This window comes from Astatotilapia calliptera, chromosome 7, assembly GCF_964374335.1.
Source record: "Astatotilapia calliptera chromosome 7, fAstCal68.1, whole genome shotgun sequence".
NCBI lineage: Eukaryota > Metazoa > Chordata > Actinopteri > Cichliformes > Cichlidae > Astatotilapia > Astatotilapia calliptera.
In genome coordinates, this window is record NC_137428.1 from 40,055,989 (window position 1) to 40,070,347 (window position 14,359).

At 41.9% G+C, this 14,359-nt stretch overlaps 1 protein-coding gene across 3 annotated transcripts; it reads right to left on the minus strand.

The window, feature by feature from the left end:
• Nucleotides 1-2,018: 2,018 nt before the first annotated feature.
• Nucleotides 2,019-10,136, minus strand: LOC113026166 (molybdopterin synthase catalytic subunit). 3 transcript variants are annotated; one of them, XM_026174634.2, is made up of 5 exons: nucleotides 4,408-4,547; nucleotides 3,564-3,675; nucleotides 2,457-2,613; nucleotides 2,233-2,356; nucleotides 2,019-2,145 (listed from the first exon to the last, which is right to left on the minus strand). In XM_026174634.2, exons 2-5 carry the CDS (start codon nucleotides 3,673-3,675, stop codon nucleotides 2,038-2,040), a joined length of 501 nt encoding a protein of 166 aa, XP_026030419.1. In that variant the 5' UTR covers nucleotides 4,408-4,547; the 3' UTR covers nucleotides 2,019-2,037. The 3 variants fall into 3 exon arrangements, 1 of the variants encoding a protein (XP_026030419.1); XR_013909989.1 differs by lacking the exons at nucleotides 2,019-2,145; nucleotides 2,233-2,356 and adding exons at nucleotides 4,626-4,764; nucleotides 9,944-10,136 and having other exon boundaries at nucleotides 2,585-2,613; XR_013909990.1 differs by lacking the exons at nucleotides 2,019-2,145; nucleotides 2,233-2,356 and adding exons at nucleotides 4,626-4,750; nucleotides 9,944-10,097 and having other exon boundaries at nucleotides 2,585-2,613.
• Between the last annotated feature and the right edge of the window lie 4,223 nt (nucleotides 10,137-14,359).

Genomic DNA, 14,359 nt, shown 5'->3' on the forward strand with positions numbered 1-14,359 from the left:
CATTTTCCTCACCCATTTAGCAATGGGTGAAATGAGAGGCGATGACCTATGGAAACCTTTTCTTAAAAAAAAGGAAAAAAAGAAGAAGTAGTCTAGTTTCACCTTCATCAGGTGACTCAACAGGTTCAGAGCCTGTTGAGTTTGATCACCTGAGCAGGTAACTCGAATGTCTACTAGTTTTCACACACAGCCAGTGAAGGAAAGAGTGAATCACTGAAGGGTAGAGATCAGGTTTCGTTTGAGGAAACATAAAAATTTAAAGACACAGAAATGTTATCTCCTGCTTTCTGCTGAAATTGTAATCCCTAATTTATATTCCCTGCATTTTGTTGTGGAGCAAACGTCTCTACTCACGTAAAGGAAACACAAGCATCAGTTTAACATGATCTGGAACGTAACACAGTGACATAGTTACCCCCAGTAGAAGACAGATTAACCCTCTTGAAACACCTCTGGGCACTTATCATGGCGGTATTAAAAGAAACTGAATTGGACATAACTGAATACACAAATGTAATATTCTGTCCAAAAATAACATCTTAAGAGCTTTTTTCTTCCCTGGAACTCGACCTCTTACCATGATTCTGACAGAGGTTTCAATTTGTTTTTCCTGTATTTATAAATATCATAAAAACTGCTCCACTGTGGTAAAATGCAGCTGGTGTGCTGTATGCTAGTGTGAGCACCAGCTGTTGTGCAGATTTATTATCTGCTTCACTGTTACACGCTTTACTTCATGTCCTTTTGTTTTTATCTCTGGTGACCACGTGCTCTAGATTTCTTAAGCTTCTTGGATGACGTCGTTGGTTTTACAGGAGATTTTATTGTTTGACACGATCGCAAACATGATTCACATGCAGATACACTCCGCCTGTTAGTCATCATGATCTTATCTCACTGCAGGAGTGCCTGCAGGCACAAGAATGGTTCTTTTAAACTTGCCACAATTAATATTTCCCTTGCTGAGTCAAACATTCAGACCTTCTACTGTCTTTATGGTCTCTTGGTTTCAGAGGTGACGACTGATATCAGGTCATTTTTTATGCTTTTTGTTTGAGAAACCAATTAATCTACGATAAATTCAATCATTCACGTCACACGTGAGTATTTGTAAAATGTTTTTACGAAGCCTGCGTCGCGTCTGTTTGACGCCCGATAACGAGGACAGGAAACATCTTCAGATTAATCAGCAAACTGACAGGAACAAATCTTCACCTCAAGGCACAGCAGTTCACATCTTATCAGATTTTCAGCCTTTTGTCCTCTCTCTAGTTCACGTTCACCACTCGCAGGAATTCTTGGTTCATATTTTGTGCGTGAACCAGACGCCCTGCTTCCTGCTGGAACACCAATACACCAGACTGACCCTCCTCCTGTGGACTACAGAGAAATCTTTCAACCTGTGTGCTTGCCTTCATCCAGAGGAAGATGATGCTTTTCAGTTTAATCTTAACTGCAAAGTTCAGATTGAAAATTTTACCACCAGAGGGCAGCATTTTATCAGCAGGTGTGCGTACTGTTTTTTTTTTTTTAACCTTTATTACATCTTCAGATCCTCCGTCTCCCCAAGATTTACTTTTCCCAGCCTTCCACTGTAGATACGAATATAATCTAATAACTCACGTGGTTCACTCAAGGTTACACAGATTTAACCTTAATCACTGCTCCACCTTGTGGTATAAATTGGTATCACACCAAATGACAGCACAGACATGCTTTACCTTCAAGATAACACACAGATATTTTGGACACTAAGTTTTACAGCAGTTTTTTCTTCATGTTCTGATGATGGTTTTTAGTTCATTTTGGAAGATTTTACAGCATTCATACATTTAGTATCTTAGGGGGAAAAATCTATGTGACCGTCAGACTCAGTCAATACAAAAATACAAATTTAAAACATTTTAAGCTTTACATGATCATTAGTTTTTTGAAATATTGTGTTTTAAATGAAGAGAATTAGAGTTAAACTCAAATGGTCTAAACATATAATTATGGCTCCGCCCACCACAAGTATCTGTGTTTTATCACATTTTTTTATTTAGGTTTTCCCTCAGACAATGTGTTTTCTGGCGGTTTCTTCTGATTGGACCACGAACACTCAGCGTTCTCCTTCCAGTTCACCTCCTGCGTGTCATAAACTTCCTGTTGATCACAAGCACACAATCAATAATCAATAATCATTGACATGATGTGTCGATCGCGCTGATCAGACTGGCTCCGAGGTATCACCTTCTTCCAAATGGGGACATTAGCCTTCAGCTGGCTGATGCAGTGCTGGATCGCCTGCTGGCCGTCATGGCGGTGAGGAGATGAGATCGCCATGACAACACTGGTTTCGCCCACCTTCACCCACCTGATGGTGGAAGCTATGTGTCATATTTTTTATTTAAGTTAAAAACTACAAATGTAACACCAGCGTGGCCCCGCCAACCTGCCACATTTAGCGTCCTCACCCGAGCCTGTGGTGGACGCAGATGTGTGTCACGCTTTGCCAGCGCGCTCTGATGTCAGCACACAGCTTGTTGAACTCTGATTGGGCCATGGGCTCATATGCCTCGTACTCCAGTCCAACCACCTTCCTGCCGTCTGCCTCGTCCTCGCGGGTGGTACCTGTGTACACACATAGCACGCACAGGCGCATGCACAAATTTGTATAGCCAGCAATGTGAGGACTCATGTCTTCCCCTCATCTACACCTGGTCCTGAACCACTAAACAGCTCTTTGTAGTCTGACACACAGTGAGGAGGAGCTTGATCTCAAAAGGACGACTCATTGCTGTGACTGTTACTGGTTATTGATCTGCTTTAACAAACCTCTATATTATTTTTTTTAAACTTTAAATACAAAACACTAATAATATCTTTGAGAAATACTTGTAGAAAATATTAAGACTGAGCAGGAAATCTGACTGTCATGCTTCAGAAATAAAAGCTGAGTATTTTAACCCTCCGGGGTCGACGTACTCACCAGCGTGTCCAAATCAAACAACAGATTTAAAATGACATAGCAACAAGATGTTATTATTAAGTAAAGTATTTTTATCTGGCTTTTGCAACAGTTACTCCAATTATTGTAAAGCATTACCCTGAAGTGTTGTAGTTTAAAAGAAAATAAAAGAAAAATACTTTGTTTTGAAAACAAAGTAACTAGAAGAGCTTCCTAAAATAATGGAACTGCAGCTTTGTCCTCAAATGTTTCTACTTTACCTTCTTTCTTAAATACTGGCATTTCACACAATTTTACATGAAATGTTGAAATGCTGTATTGGAACATTAAATAAAAATTCAGCTTTTGTTTTTCTAAAATGCCTTTACACAAATTTGAGTAGTTATAAGAAGTAAAATTTTAAATATTTTATCAATATGCTAGATTTTCTTTTCCTCTCCAGCATTTGACACTTTACATCCCCATCCTATATTAAATATATCACTTTCCCCTTTATCAAATGCTTCTGACTTATTTTCCTCTAAAATATTTAAAAATAAAAGAAACGTGCCATATTGCTTCTTGATGCATGCTCAGTCATCCAGGTAAGTAAATAAAGTAAATGGGAACAAACCTATAAATACTGAAATGGCTCCACACGAAGGGCTGCTGACAGAGTCGACCACTTCCTGCACAGACAGCCAATCACGGCTCAGCTTGAAGACATCGCTCAGCTCCTTCGACATCTTTGAAAAGAAATGGTGGTTTAGATCAAACTTGTTGACTCTTTATCATTAAGACTCATCTTAAATTAGGAGATTTAGTGAAATTACGGACATTATTAATTATGTTTAAGGCTAAAAATAATATTTTGCCTTTTAAGTTACAAAGAGTATTTTTGATGTGTTCAAGGGGAGAAGAGAATAGAAGGAAATTTTATTTTAAACATCAGTTAGCCAGGACTACACAAAGATTAATGAGCACAACGGTTAGGGGTATAAGACTGTGGAATTCACTTCATTATAATTTAAAGAATTGTATAAATTTACAATGTTTTAAAAAGTGTTATATGTTTAAAACGATAACTCAGTATGAAGAATGCGAATGAATGTGATGTTGGTTTGGGATTCGACCGGAGAGAAATGTCAATATTAGTTTGTTCCTGATTTTTGGTGCCCACCGGTGATATAAGTTCGATGGTAGATAGGGGGCAGGGTTTAATAAGAATATTTTCTTCTTCCTGCTCCTTTTCACACATGGTTGTTGTGTTTTGTTGACAGAAGATGTGGTTGTTTTGTTTGATTTGTAGTACCAAGTGTGAAATAAATAAATGAAATGAAATGAAATGAAATGAAATTAATTTATTGGATTTAAAGTCACAACAGGAAAATATGCTTTGATTTTTAAATTGTGCAGTGAAGCAAGAGCAAATACCTGACATGGACCTTTTTCTTGATCTCTGATCAGTAATTACTTACAGTCTCAAGTCTCTTAGCCCCCGCTAAGCGGCGGCACTACGGCGACTTCGTCTCCGTCTCCCAGAGTCAGCACCTGGTCGCCGATGGGAACGTACTCCTGACGCACTGCCAACACGACGCCGTCCTGCAGCTCGCACAGTCTGGACACACAAACACTTGTTAGACCTTGATTCGTCTTCACACGTATGTTCATGTGCGCTTTTTTTTTCTTTTTTTACCTTGGGTGCCGCTGTAGCAACAGCTTCCAAAGGTCGTGGCTGCTGATTGGTGTTGGCACAGCAACAGTCTTCTCTTCCTTCACACCTGCCAGCTCAACGCTTTTCGCGAAGTACAACACGCACACCTGAAGGAGAAAAACTATGAATCCATCAGATTATTTACCGTTAAACAGTGAGTTCTGAGTCATTCTCAGGGTTTCAAACTTCCTGTTTCCTGTGTGGAGTTCGTGTTATATTTATTTATCTGAAGCTCACAAATGTGCTTCATAAATAAAACAGGAGCTTCATTAAAAGATGTTTTTCCATCACATGAAGCTGTAAATGGAATTTGCCAGCTCAAAATGAAGACTTTCTTAAAGATACTGTGATGTAACACTGAGGCTACACGTCCCAGGAAACCATGAACAGGAACACTTAAACGTTTGGGAAATCTGTTCATTAATCTATTTATTGGAGACTAAACATCAAAAAGCTTCAGGATCAAAGCATTTCTAATATTTTTCCAATCATCAGCGTGTACATTTCTGCTAACACGGGAAAACTCAAACTGCTTCCTGTTTGTGTTTGGAGACATGATGAAGACTTCCTCCTCCTACTCATCATCATCATCGTGACAGCTGATAATGAATAATGATGATGGAAGATATTGATATCAAAGTCAGCTTTGAACCACACAATTCTGACTTTTGGCAGTTTTTTTGTGTTTTTTTAACATTTTAGTAAATATTTATTTATTTTTTGTTTTTTAACCAAAAACTGTCATTCTGAATTTATTACATACTTTATCCCCCAAATACTAAATAAATATTTTTTGATACTTTTCTGATTTTGTTCCCTTAAATACCCTCTCAACTCATCAATTCTCCAGATTTATTACAAATTCTGAGACTTTCGCTAAAGAAGCATCATAAAAACATAAACGGGGGTCAAGGCCCATCCAAAAAAGTCACTGTGGCCTTCAGCTGATTTCTAATGATACCCTTCAACTGTAAATCACATGAATTCATACAGTTTGGTCATGAAAAAACTTAAACGCCCACAGAGTTAATGCAGTGTAAGCTCAGTTGAATTTGTAGTAACCAGCATGAGTGAGGAGGCCAGAGTGGCTGGGCCTGTGCAGCCCAGACTCTGGGAAATACCTGTCGTGTCTCTCTGAAACTGAAGAGGTCGTTCTCCAGCCTGTGCAGCTCATCTTAAAGCATGACAAACTCAAACACTGCAAAACAAATGGACACGTGTTGGGAATTTTCTACCCTAAACGTCAGCTTTACACCTGTGGCTACAACTTAAAGAAGTCCAGACGCTTTTCTTTGCAAGCTCCTTTGACTACGATGACCTGGATGACTGAGAACCTTCACAGACATATTGCCGTACATTTTTGGAGGAACACCCTTCAACTGGTGCGGGAGTATGAAAGGGAATCAAGGAAACTAGCGGATCATAGGAACCATCTCCGTTTCAACCTAAGATGCAGACAAAGCAGAGTTGTTTCTAAGAGCCTGCGCCTTGGATCCACTGTCAGGGGATACAGAGCAGACTTGATTCTACAGAGAGCACAAAATCACTTTTTAAGTGAAAGGATAAGACAGGTCCATTTCACCATAGATGCCGTCCAGATCAAGATCAGCCAGACTCTGCAGGAACTGGAAACCCTTCTACCCTCTCCAATCTTAGAAGAGGTTTACAAGTTTGTGGACAAGGCTCAGCGGGCCCAACACTCTAAAGGAAAAGAAAGACAACGCAGGACATTTCACACCTTGCTTTCAAAAACACACACTCCTCATCCTGAACCTACACAACCCAGAGAAGAAAACACACCTGATGCCAGTCAGGAGAAATGGGTTAAGAACTTTTCAGACAGGATTCTCACTGAACCTGAAAAGAGAGTATTAGCCAAAGGACTCAATTTTGCCATTTCTCCACAACAGTTGCCCATAGTGGACCTCATCACAGCCACAGAATCCGGCATACGGATTAATAAATTATCACAGACAGAAGCAGAGCAAATCAGGATGAAAGTCTCAGCCACGCTCTCCAGTGCCAAAGTCCCTCCGTCCAACCTCACAATACAGGAAAAGAAGGCCGTCGCTTCCCTGAGCAAAGACCACAACATCACTGTTTTACCAGCTGATAAGAGAAGATGCACCGTGGTCCTAAACACTACAGATTACCATACAAAGATCACTACTCTCCTCAGTGACAACAATACCTACGAAGCCCTAAAGCGAGACCCCACAAGCAGCTACAAAAAGAAAGTTATAGCTTGTCTTCAAGACTTTGAAAGGGACAAAATTATTGACCGCCTTACATATCACCGCCTTTACCCAGGGGATGCCATACCCTGCATCTATGGACTTCCTAAGATCCACAAGGAAGCTGTCCCACTCAGACCCATAGTCAGTAGCATAAACTCAGCCACTTATAACATTGCAAAACACCTTGCTACCATCCTTGCTCCTCTCGTGGGGAACACCCCACACCACATCAAGAACTCCACCGACTTCACCGACAAGGTCCAGAAACTTACCCTGGATCCAGATGAAACCATGGTGTCCTTTGATGTAGTCTCTCTCTTCACTTGCATACCCACCACGGAGGCCGTGGAGACTGTCAGAAAACGACTACAAGAAGACAGCTCCTTGGAGGACAGGACCAACTTCACACCCGATCAGATTTGCACACTGTTAGACCTCTGCCTCACCACTACATATTTCAAATACAACGAAGGCTTTTACAGACAAAAACATGGCTGTGCCATGGGCTCCCCCATGTCACCTATTGTAGCCAACCTTTACATGGAGGAAGTGGAAAGGAAGGCTCTTGGCTCTTTCAAAGGAAGAGTACCCAGCCACTGGTACAGATATGTAGACGAAACCTGGGTCAAAATCAAAACACAAGAAGTGGAATCCTTCACTGCGCACATTAACTCTGTGGATAAAAACATCAAGTTCACCAGGGAAGACACAAAGGACGACTGTTTGCCTTTCCTGGACTGTGCTGTGCACATTGAAGAGAACGGCAACCTCGACATCGAAGTTTACCGGAAGCCCACACACACGGACTAGTACCTCCTCTTTGACTCCCATCACCCTCTGGAACACAAACTTGGAGTAATTAGGACCCTACACCACCGGGCAGAACATGTTCCCTCTAAGCCTGAAGGGAAAAAGAAGGAACACACACATGTAAAGGAAGCACTCAAAACGTGCGGCTATCCTAAATGGGCGTTCTTAAAGTCAGCAAAGAGGCACAGAAAAGAAGACCAGACACCAGCGAGGGAGGATAAGGACAGATGCAACAACATTGTCATCCCCTATGTAGCCGGTGTATCAGAGAAACTCAGGAGAGTTTTCTCCAAGCATGACGTCCCAGTGTATTTCAGACCCAGCAACACGCTCAGACAAAAACTGGTTCACCCGAAAGACAAAACGCCAAAACACAGACTTAACAATGTGGTGTATGCTGTACAGTGCAGCGAGGAATGCCCAGACCTCTACATTGGAGAGACCAAACAGCCACTTCACAAGCGCATGGCACAACACAGAAGAGCCACCTCCACAGGACAAGACTCAGCAGTCCATCTGCATCTAAAGGATAAAGGACACTCTTTCGAGGATGCCAATGTTCACATTTTGGACAGAGAGGACAGATGGTTTGAAAGAGGAGTGAAAGAAGCCATCTATGTCCACTGTGAGCGACCATCTTTGAACAGAGGCAGGGGTTTACGACACCAACTCTCTGCCATCTATAATCCAGTTTTGAGTTACCTCCCCAGACGCCTGAACGCCCACTCACATCCTGGGCCATCTTGAGCTCGCCCGAAACTCTGGCTGATTGGGACCCACACCCAGTTTCACACCTTGGCTCAGGCGATTAGAGGATCATCAGGGGGTCCTTTTGTCCCTCTGTGGGGGGATACTCCCACTAGGTTTATATCTGGGACTCTCCACCATTTGACCTTAGAACTGAAGAAGCTTCTCGGATGAGAGGTGAAACGTCTTCAAGCAACTTAAAGAAGTCCAGACGCTTTTCTTTGCAAGCTCCTTTGACTACGATGACCTGGATGACTGAGAACCTTCACAGACACCTGTGGCTACATTTCTCTGAGGTGTACTGTGTATACATTTTTGCTTACATACTGGTTTAAAGTAGCTTGTTTATCCTTAAATAAGCCTGTAAATTTGACCCAGAGTTCAGGTTTAGTAATCATAAAGGACTGTAATCTTTAAACTGTGATTGCTGACCCCTTTTTAAAATAATACAATAATAATAATAGTAAAGTCCCCTTATCCAACCCACCCTTTAAAGGGGCTCTGGTGCTGATCCTGCAGAATGTCTTTTAAAATTACATTTAATCACAAATGAACCTGAAAATTAAAGTTAAAAATCACATTAGGCCTTTGTTGTTTACCGAAACTGTTACAGACGTGTTTATTCATTCAGTGCGGCTCGGATCTGAGCATGCCTCAGATATTGACTCCTACACTCTCATATGTTCAGCAGCAGGAGGGAGGACAGAGCATGGAGGTATTCAGGAGACGCATGTTCCTGGAAGTTAGCAAACCGGTATTTAGGTCAGATTCTTCATTCAGCTCAGCAGATACCCAACACTTATGGTTCTTATTCTACCGACAATGGGAGAATAAATCACTTTAATGCCTTAGATGTTTTTAAATATTAGAAATGGTTTAAATATTAATGACAGTTTTCCTTAAAACCATCTAAAAACTCATAAAAAATACAAATGTTACAACTTTTTACCGGATATGTTTTTCCCCTCAACATAACCTGATAAAATACTCAAACTAATTTTGTGTCTTTATCCTTTTAATCCTCTCCCTTCATCTCCAGATTTCACCATCAGCGCAGACCTGCAGACACACGGAGGACAGACACCACCGCAGGTGTGCTGGCTGAAAGGGGGAGGAGCCTTTTGGAGGATCAAGTTTGACCTTTCGTTGTTTGATTAACCTTTTCCTGCTGATCAGCCATGGCGCCCTTAGTTCGCCTCCAAAAGTGCGTTTGAAAAACATCAAATCTGAACATTTTTCACCCCAAACATACGCGTTTCAGTCTAAACACCACTGATGACGTCATCGTGACATGAGCCGGAGTTCGGCTACACCACTGATGACGTCATCGTGACATGAGCCGGAGTTCGGCTTCGGTTCGGCTTCGGTTTCCGATCACATGTCTGAGTTTTGTTTGAATGTTTGTTTCCTGCAGCTAGTCTGAACTTCTGTTTCTCTGACAGGTAAATGTGATACAGTCAGCGTGGTGTAACGTCAGAAAACTCGCACAGGTGAGAAAAGACTCACCTGCGCAGTCATGAAGAAACGTGCAGAGGTCAAGCATGTGAGGAAGGTTTCCAGCTGTCGGTGAGCAGCAGGAGACAGGAACGCGTTTGCTTTCCGCAACTTCCTCTTCAGCTTCATGAGCGGTCTGCAAACAGCACAGAGCTGCAATGCTGCCACCTGCAGGTGTAGATGCGAACATAGAGCTTGTCCTGATGGAGGTGCTGTCTCTAAAACAGCAATAAGGATAATTATTAGGCCATATGTAAATAACAAAATAACTTTACAACTTAAAGTAAAATTGGGAAACGTAAAGTCTGGAACAAGTCTTTATATTAAGGACCATCAGTCAAACAATATTGTTTTGTCTCTGGGCCTAAACAGCGCCTTGTGTGTGACGTCTTCTTTTTGCGCATGCGGCCGCTTTGAGGGTTCACACAGGGCTCAAGACTAACCTTTTGCTACGGTTGCACTGGTGCACTGGCGCACCCAAATTTTTTAACCACATCGCTTAACAACGCAGTTTTACATGTGCACTTTTTTGTGGGGAAAATTGCTGTCCATAAAGACAATATTGATTTATAAATGATTAATTAACAATCTTGTGCTTGTGCATTGGTACTCTTTGATAATATTGTGGGTAATGTTAAACTTATTCCTCACGTCGGCCTCCTCTGACGACCTGTTTGCTGCTGCCTGCCGCTAAAAAGGCAATGGGGAGAGGGGACACTTGGGGAGTGCATTTATCGCAGCGTATAATGTGGTGGAAGCAAAAATGCGTCTGGACGCTTTTCTTTTCAAGATCCTTAGACTACGATGACCTGGATGACTGAGAACCTTCACAGACAAAAATGCAAAAGTAAGAAGGAATTCATGAGGATGTTTATCAAATGTGAAGCGTAGTTTGCTGCTGGTTCAGTGAATTTTGGTTGGAGAGAGACAAAACCTGCTGCTCAGAAGCTAGCCCAAAAAGAGTATAGCGTGGACCCGACGCACCACAATCAGTGAGCTGTCGGCTTTCAGCCCCGACGGCGTGTCCGTGTACGGCCATCGGGTGAGAAAGCCGAGAAAGAGAAAGGTAATTCTGATGCGTCGGGTCCGCGCTCTGTGTTTACGTCCTTGTGCAGAATCCATTTACCTGCTCTCATTTACTGTTTGTTGAAATTGTTTTGTGAGCTTTAACCTGAGATTCTGGTGTTTCTGGCCAAATACATTATATTTAAAAGTCAATTCAGGTTTTAATGAATCGATATGGCTTTATTTAAGTTACTCACCTCTCTATCTGCCTGCACTTTCAACTGGACCACGGCCAATCAGAGAGGTCCCACCCCTGACTATCTTTGATTGGTTTAGACCACGATAGGGGCACAATGTCTGTCTGCTGTTGACCACACGGAGACTTTCAGAGTCTTTTGTTTTTCTTTTTTTTTACTCGAACATTTGGTTGGACTCTAGAGCCCTGTCACACTAGAGCACGTTTGCTGTCACATTTTATTTGTAGTGTGAACAAGCAGACAAAAAAAATCGGATTTGATCAAAAAATCGGAATTGAGCATTAAGACCTGCAGTGTAGCCTAAGACTCATCATGATTCTCTGTATTAGAGCTCCTGAGATCCCGAGGAGTCCTCGGACCAGATACAGCATCCAGGCACTCATCCCAGTTTGGCGTGCCTGGAAAAACCTCCAAAGGAAGCTCCACCTTTCACCTGAGCACCACATTAATCCACCTTCAGTGTTAAGATGCTGAGACTCTTCAGCTACCTCGCTTCAGGCAACTTCTAAGACGTGGAGGGCCATTTACCAGTAAATAAGTCAAACACATGTGCAAAAATATGTTTACTCTCCCCCACTATTCACAAGAAAAGCCCTGCCTACTGCTAACTGGAGAAATTAACACTCACTGCCTTATAATATTTATTTATTTATTTTTGTGTGTCTAATCTTCACAGCGCCTCCCTGCAGATTTGAATCTACTCTGAAAAGTCAAATCAGATTGTCTGAAGTAAAAAGGAGGCAGAGGTATTGATAACCATTTATGTAGATTAGAAATTTCACTTGTATATAGTAAATAGTTCCCCCCACACACACACTTTTTCCTTTTGTTGCGTGATATAACTCTAACTCACCTTTTCTTGCTGACCTCTGTGCTTCTGTAACACGAGTGAGTTTCGCCTGTGTGGCATTAAGTCTACATCTATCCTCTATGCTTGTTTCTGTCCAGCAGAGGGCGCTGACAGGTCAATGCAGCAGCTAAACTCTGTGGAAATGAACACCAGGAGAAAAGTAGCAAAACCACAGCCTGATCACAGGTTAATTTCAGAGTGCACAGATAGATGAGGACACTGACAGACCTCTACGTGCCTGTTGGATCATTAACTGGCTGTAAATATGTAATCATGTATGATATGCATGTTGTTGTAGACTAAATATGCTCAGACTTGACAGAGGTGGTGGTTTACGACACCAACTGTCTGCCATCTATAATCCAGTTTTGAGATCCCTTCCCAGACGCCTTAACGTCCACTCACATCCTGGGCCATCTGACCTCAGGAAATCACATGAAAGGGTGGGGCCAGGTTTCACAATGAGCTCACCCGAAACCCTGGCTGATTGGGACCCACACCCGTTTCACACCTCGGCTCATGTGATTAGGTAGAGGATCATCAGGTCCCTCTTTGGGGGGAAACTCCCACTAGGTTTATATCTGGGACTCTCCACCATTTGACCTTAGAACTGAAGAAGCTTCTCGGATGAGAGGTGAAACGTCTTCAAGCAACTTAAAGAAGTCCAGACGCTTTTCTTTCCAAGCTCCTTAGACTGCGATGACCTGGATGACTGAGAACCTTCACAGACGCTCAGACTTGACCTTCAGAAGCAGAGCTGAGGTTTCTGACAGAACCTGAATTGAAGAAGACAAAAGTCTGAAGAAGTCAAAGCTCAGTAACACGCAGAGTATAAAGAGAATTTTATTGTTTCATTCTGTTTATTATTTAGCTTGGCTCTTCATCGTAAAACCCATTACAGACAGAGAGTAGAAAACTATAAACCACAAATGATAAAGAGCACGACTATGAAACTACTTCATTACTTCATGAAGTAAAACAGTAAATAACAGCAAGACAAAAACACAAACATATAAACAATAATCAAAACCTGAGCCAGATGAGCAGAGCTTAAAGAAACTTTCACTTTACAGGAACTGACTTCAGCCTGAAAGACGTTTTTACAATAAACCACAGTCCAGTTTTCTTTCTTGTCAAGAACAAACACAGAGCTAAGAGGTCTTTAAGAGGTTGCAGATGTGAAAAAAGAACAACTATGTCGACGTTTATAAGCCTCCATTTTAACCACACATCAAAGGAAAACTGACGCGTGGTTAAGAAACGAGAAGGTGTTATTTTTCAGATGAAGCTTCCTTCACTCACTTTGGCCTTTAACACAGTTTTTCTATTCAGAGATTTTCCCTTCGGCTTCACAAACAGGCAACAATTCTGTGTAAGCCAAACTGTGTCCCTAACCCAAGATGGAGGGCGATGTTAATCTTACATGCCCACATATATGAAAAAGTTTTTACTGGTTTTTATTACCCCAACACAACTACTCTAAAAAGCAGAAACACGCACTTCAAAGAGCTGTCAGCTCCTCAAAGTGCATGTGTCGGCTAAATAACAGGTTAAATACACCACATCATCTCTATCAAAGTCAGCGTTAAGCCTTTATTTAGGAAAACTTCATCATAAAACAGTTACTGTCCACCTCCTGCTGCGGTGGGCACAGAAATCTTTGTTCTGGCAGGCGTTCCCGTGACACTGTCCCTGTAGCAGGGTCCCTGTGTCAGGTGTCTTTTTGTTTGCTGTCACCATGGTTGAAGCTCGGTAATGCTGCTAACCTTCACAGACAGCAGAACATCATCTCTGTAAGGTCAGGTCACAGAGCACACAGACAGACACAGGTAAAGCGTGTCAGGGTGGAGCAGGTAATTGCACAGCAGGGCAGGGAGGAGGAAACAAAGGGGAGTAAGAAGCAGAAATCACTGCTCACTGATATTTAGTTAATCTTCTTCTTTCTGCTCCTTTCAGGGATCGCCACAGCAGCTCATTTGCGCATTAAACAACAGCAGCACTTTTAAGCTTGATCAGCTGTTGTTAGAATTTATTTAATATTAATTTCTAGTATCAGCTGATGTTTGCTGGAGCCACAGCTGTAAAAGCTGCTGGTCATGATATCAGTTTGAATATGTGGTGAGAGGGAAACATGAAGATGAAACCAGGAGATGTCCTTACTGAATCATCAGAGCTGTGATGGAGAAACAGGTTTACCTTTTAGGTGACATGAATGATATGTCTGTGAAGGTTCTCAGTCATCCAGGTCATCGTAGTCAAAGGAGCTTGCAAAGAAAAGCGTCTGGACTTCTTTAAGTTGCTTGAAGACGTTTCACC

Bases quoted from the DNA above. Each gene is read 5' to 3' on its own strand.
- LOC113026166 (XM_026174634.2), bottom strand. From the start codon at position 3,675: ATGTCGAAGGAGCTGAGCGATGTCTTCAAGCTGAGCCGTGATTGGCTG. The intron at 2,357-2,456 runs GTGAGGACGCTA...TTCCACCATCAG, and splicing joins TGCGTCCACCACAGGCTCGG to GTGGGTGAAGGTGGGCGAAA. The intron at 2,146-2,232 runs GTGATACCTCGG...TGTGATCAACAG, and splicing joins ATGTCCCCATTTGGAAGAAG to GAAGTTTATGACACGCAGGA.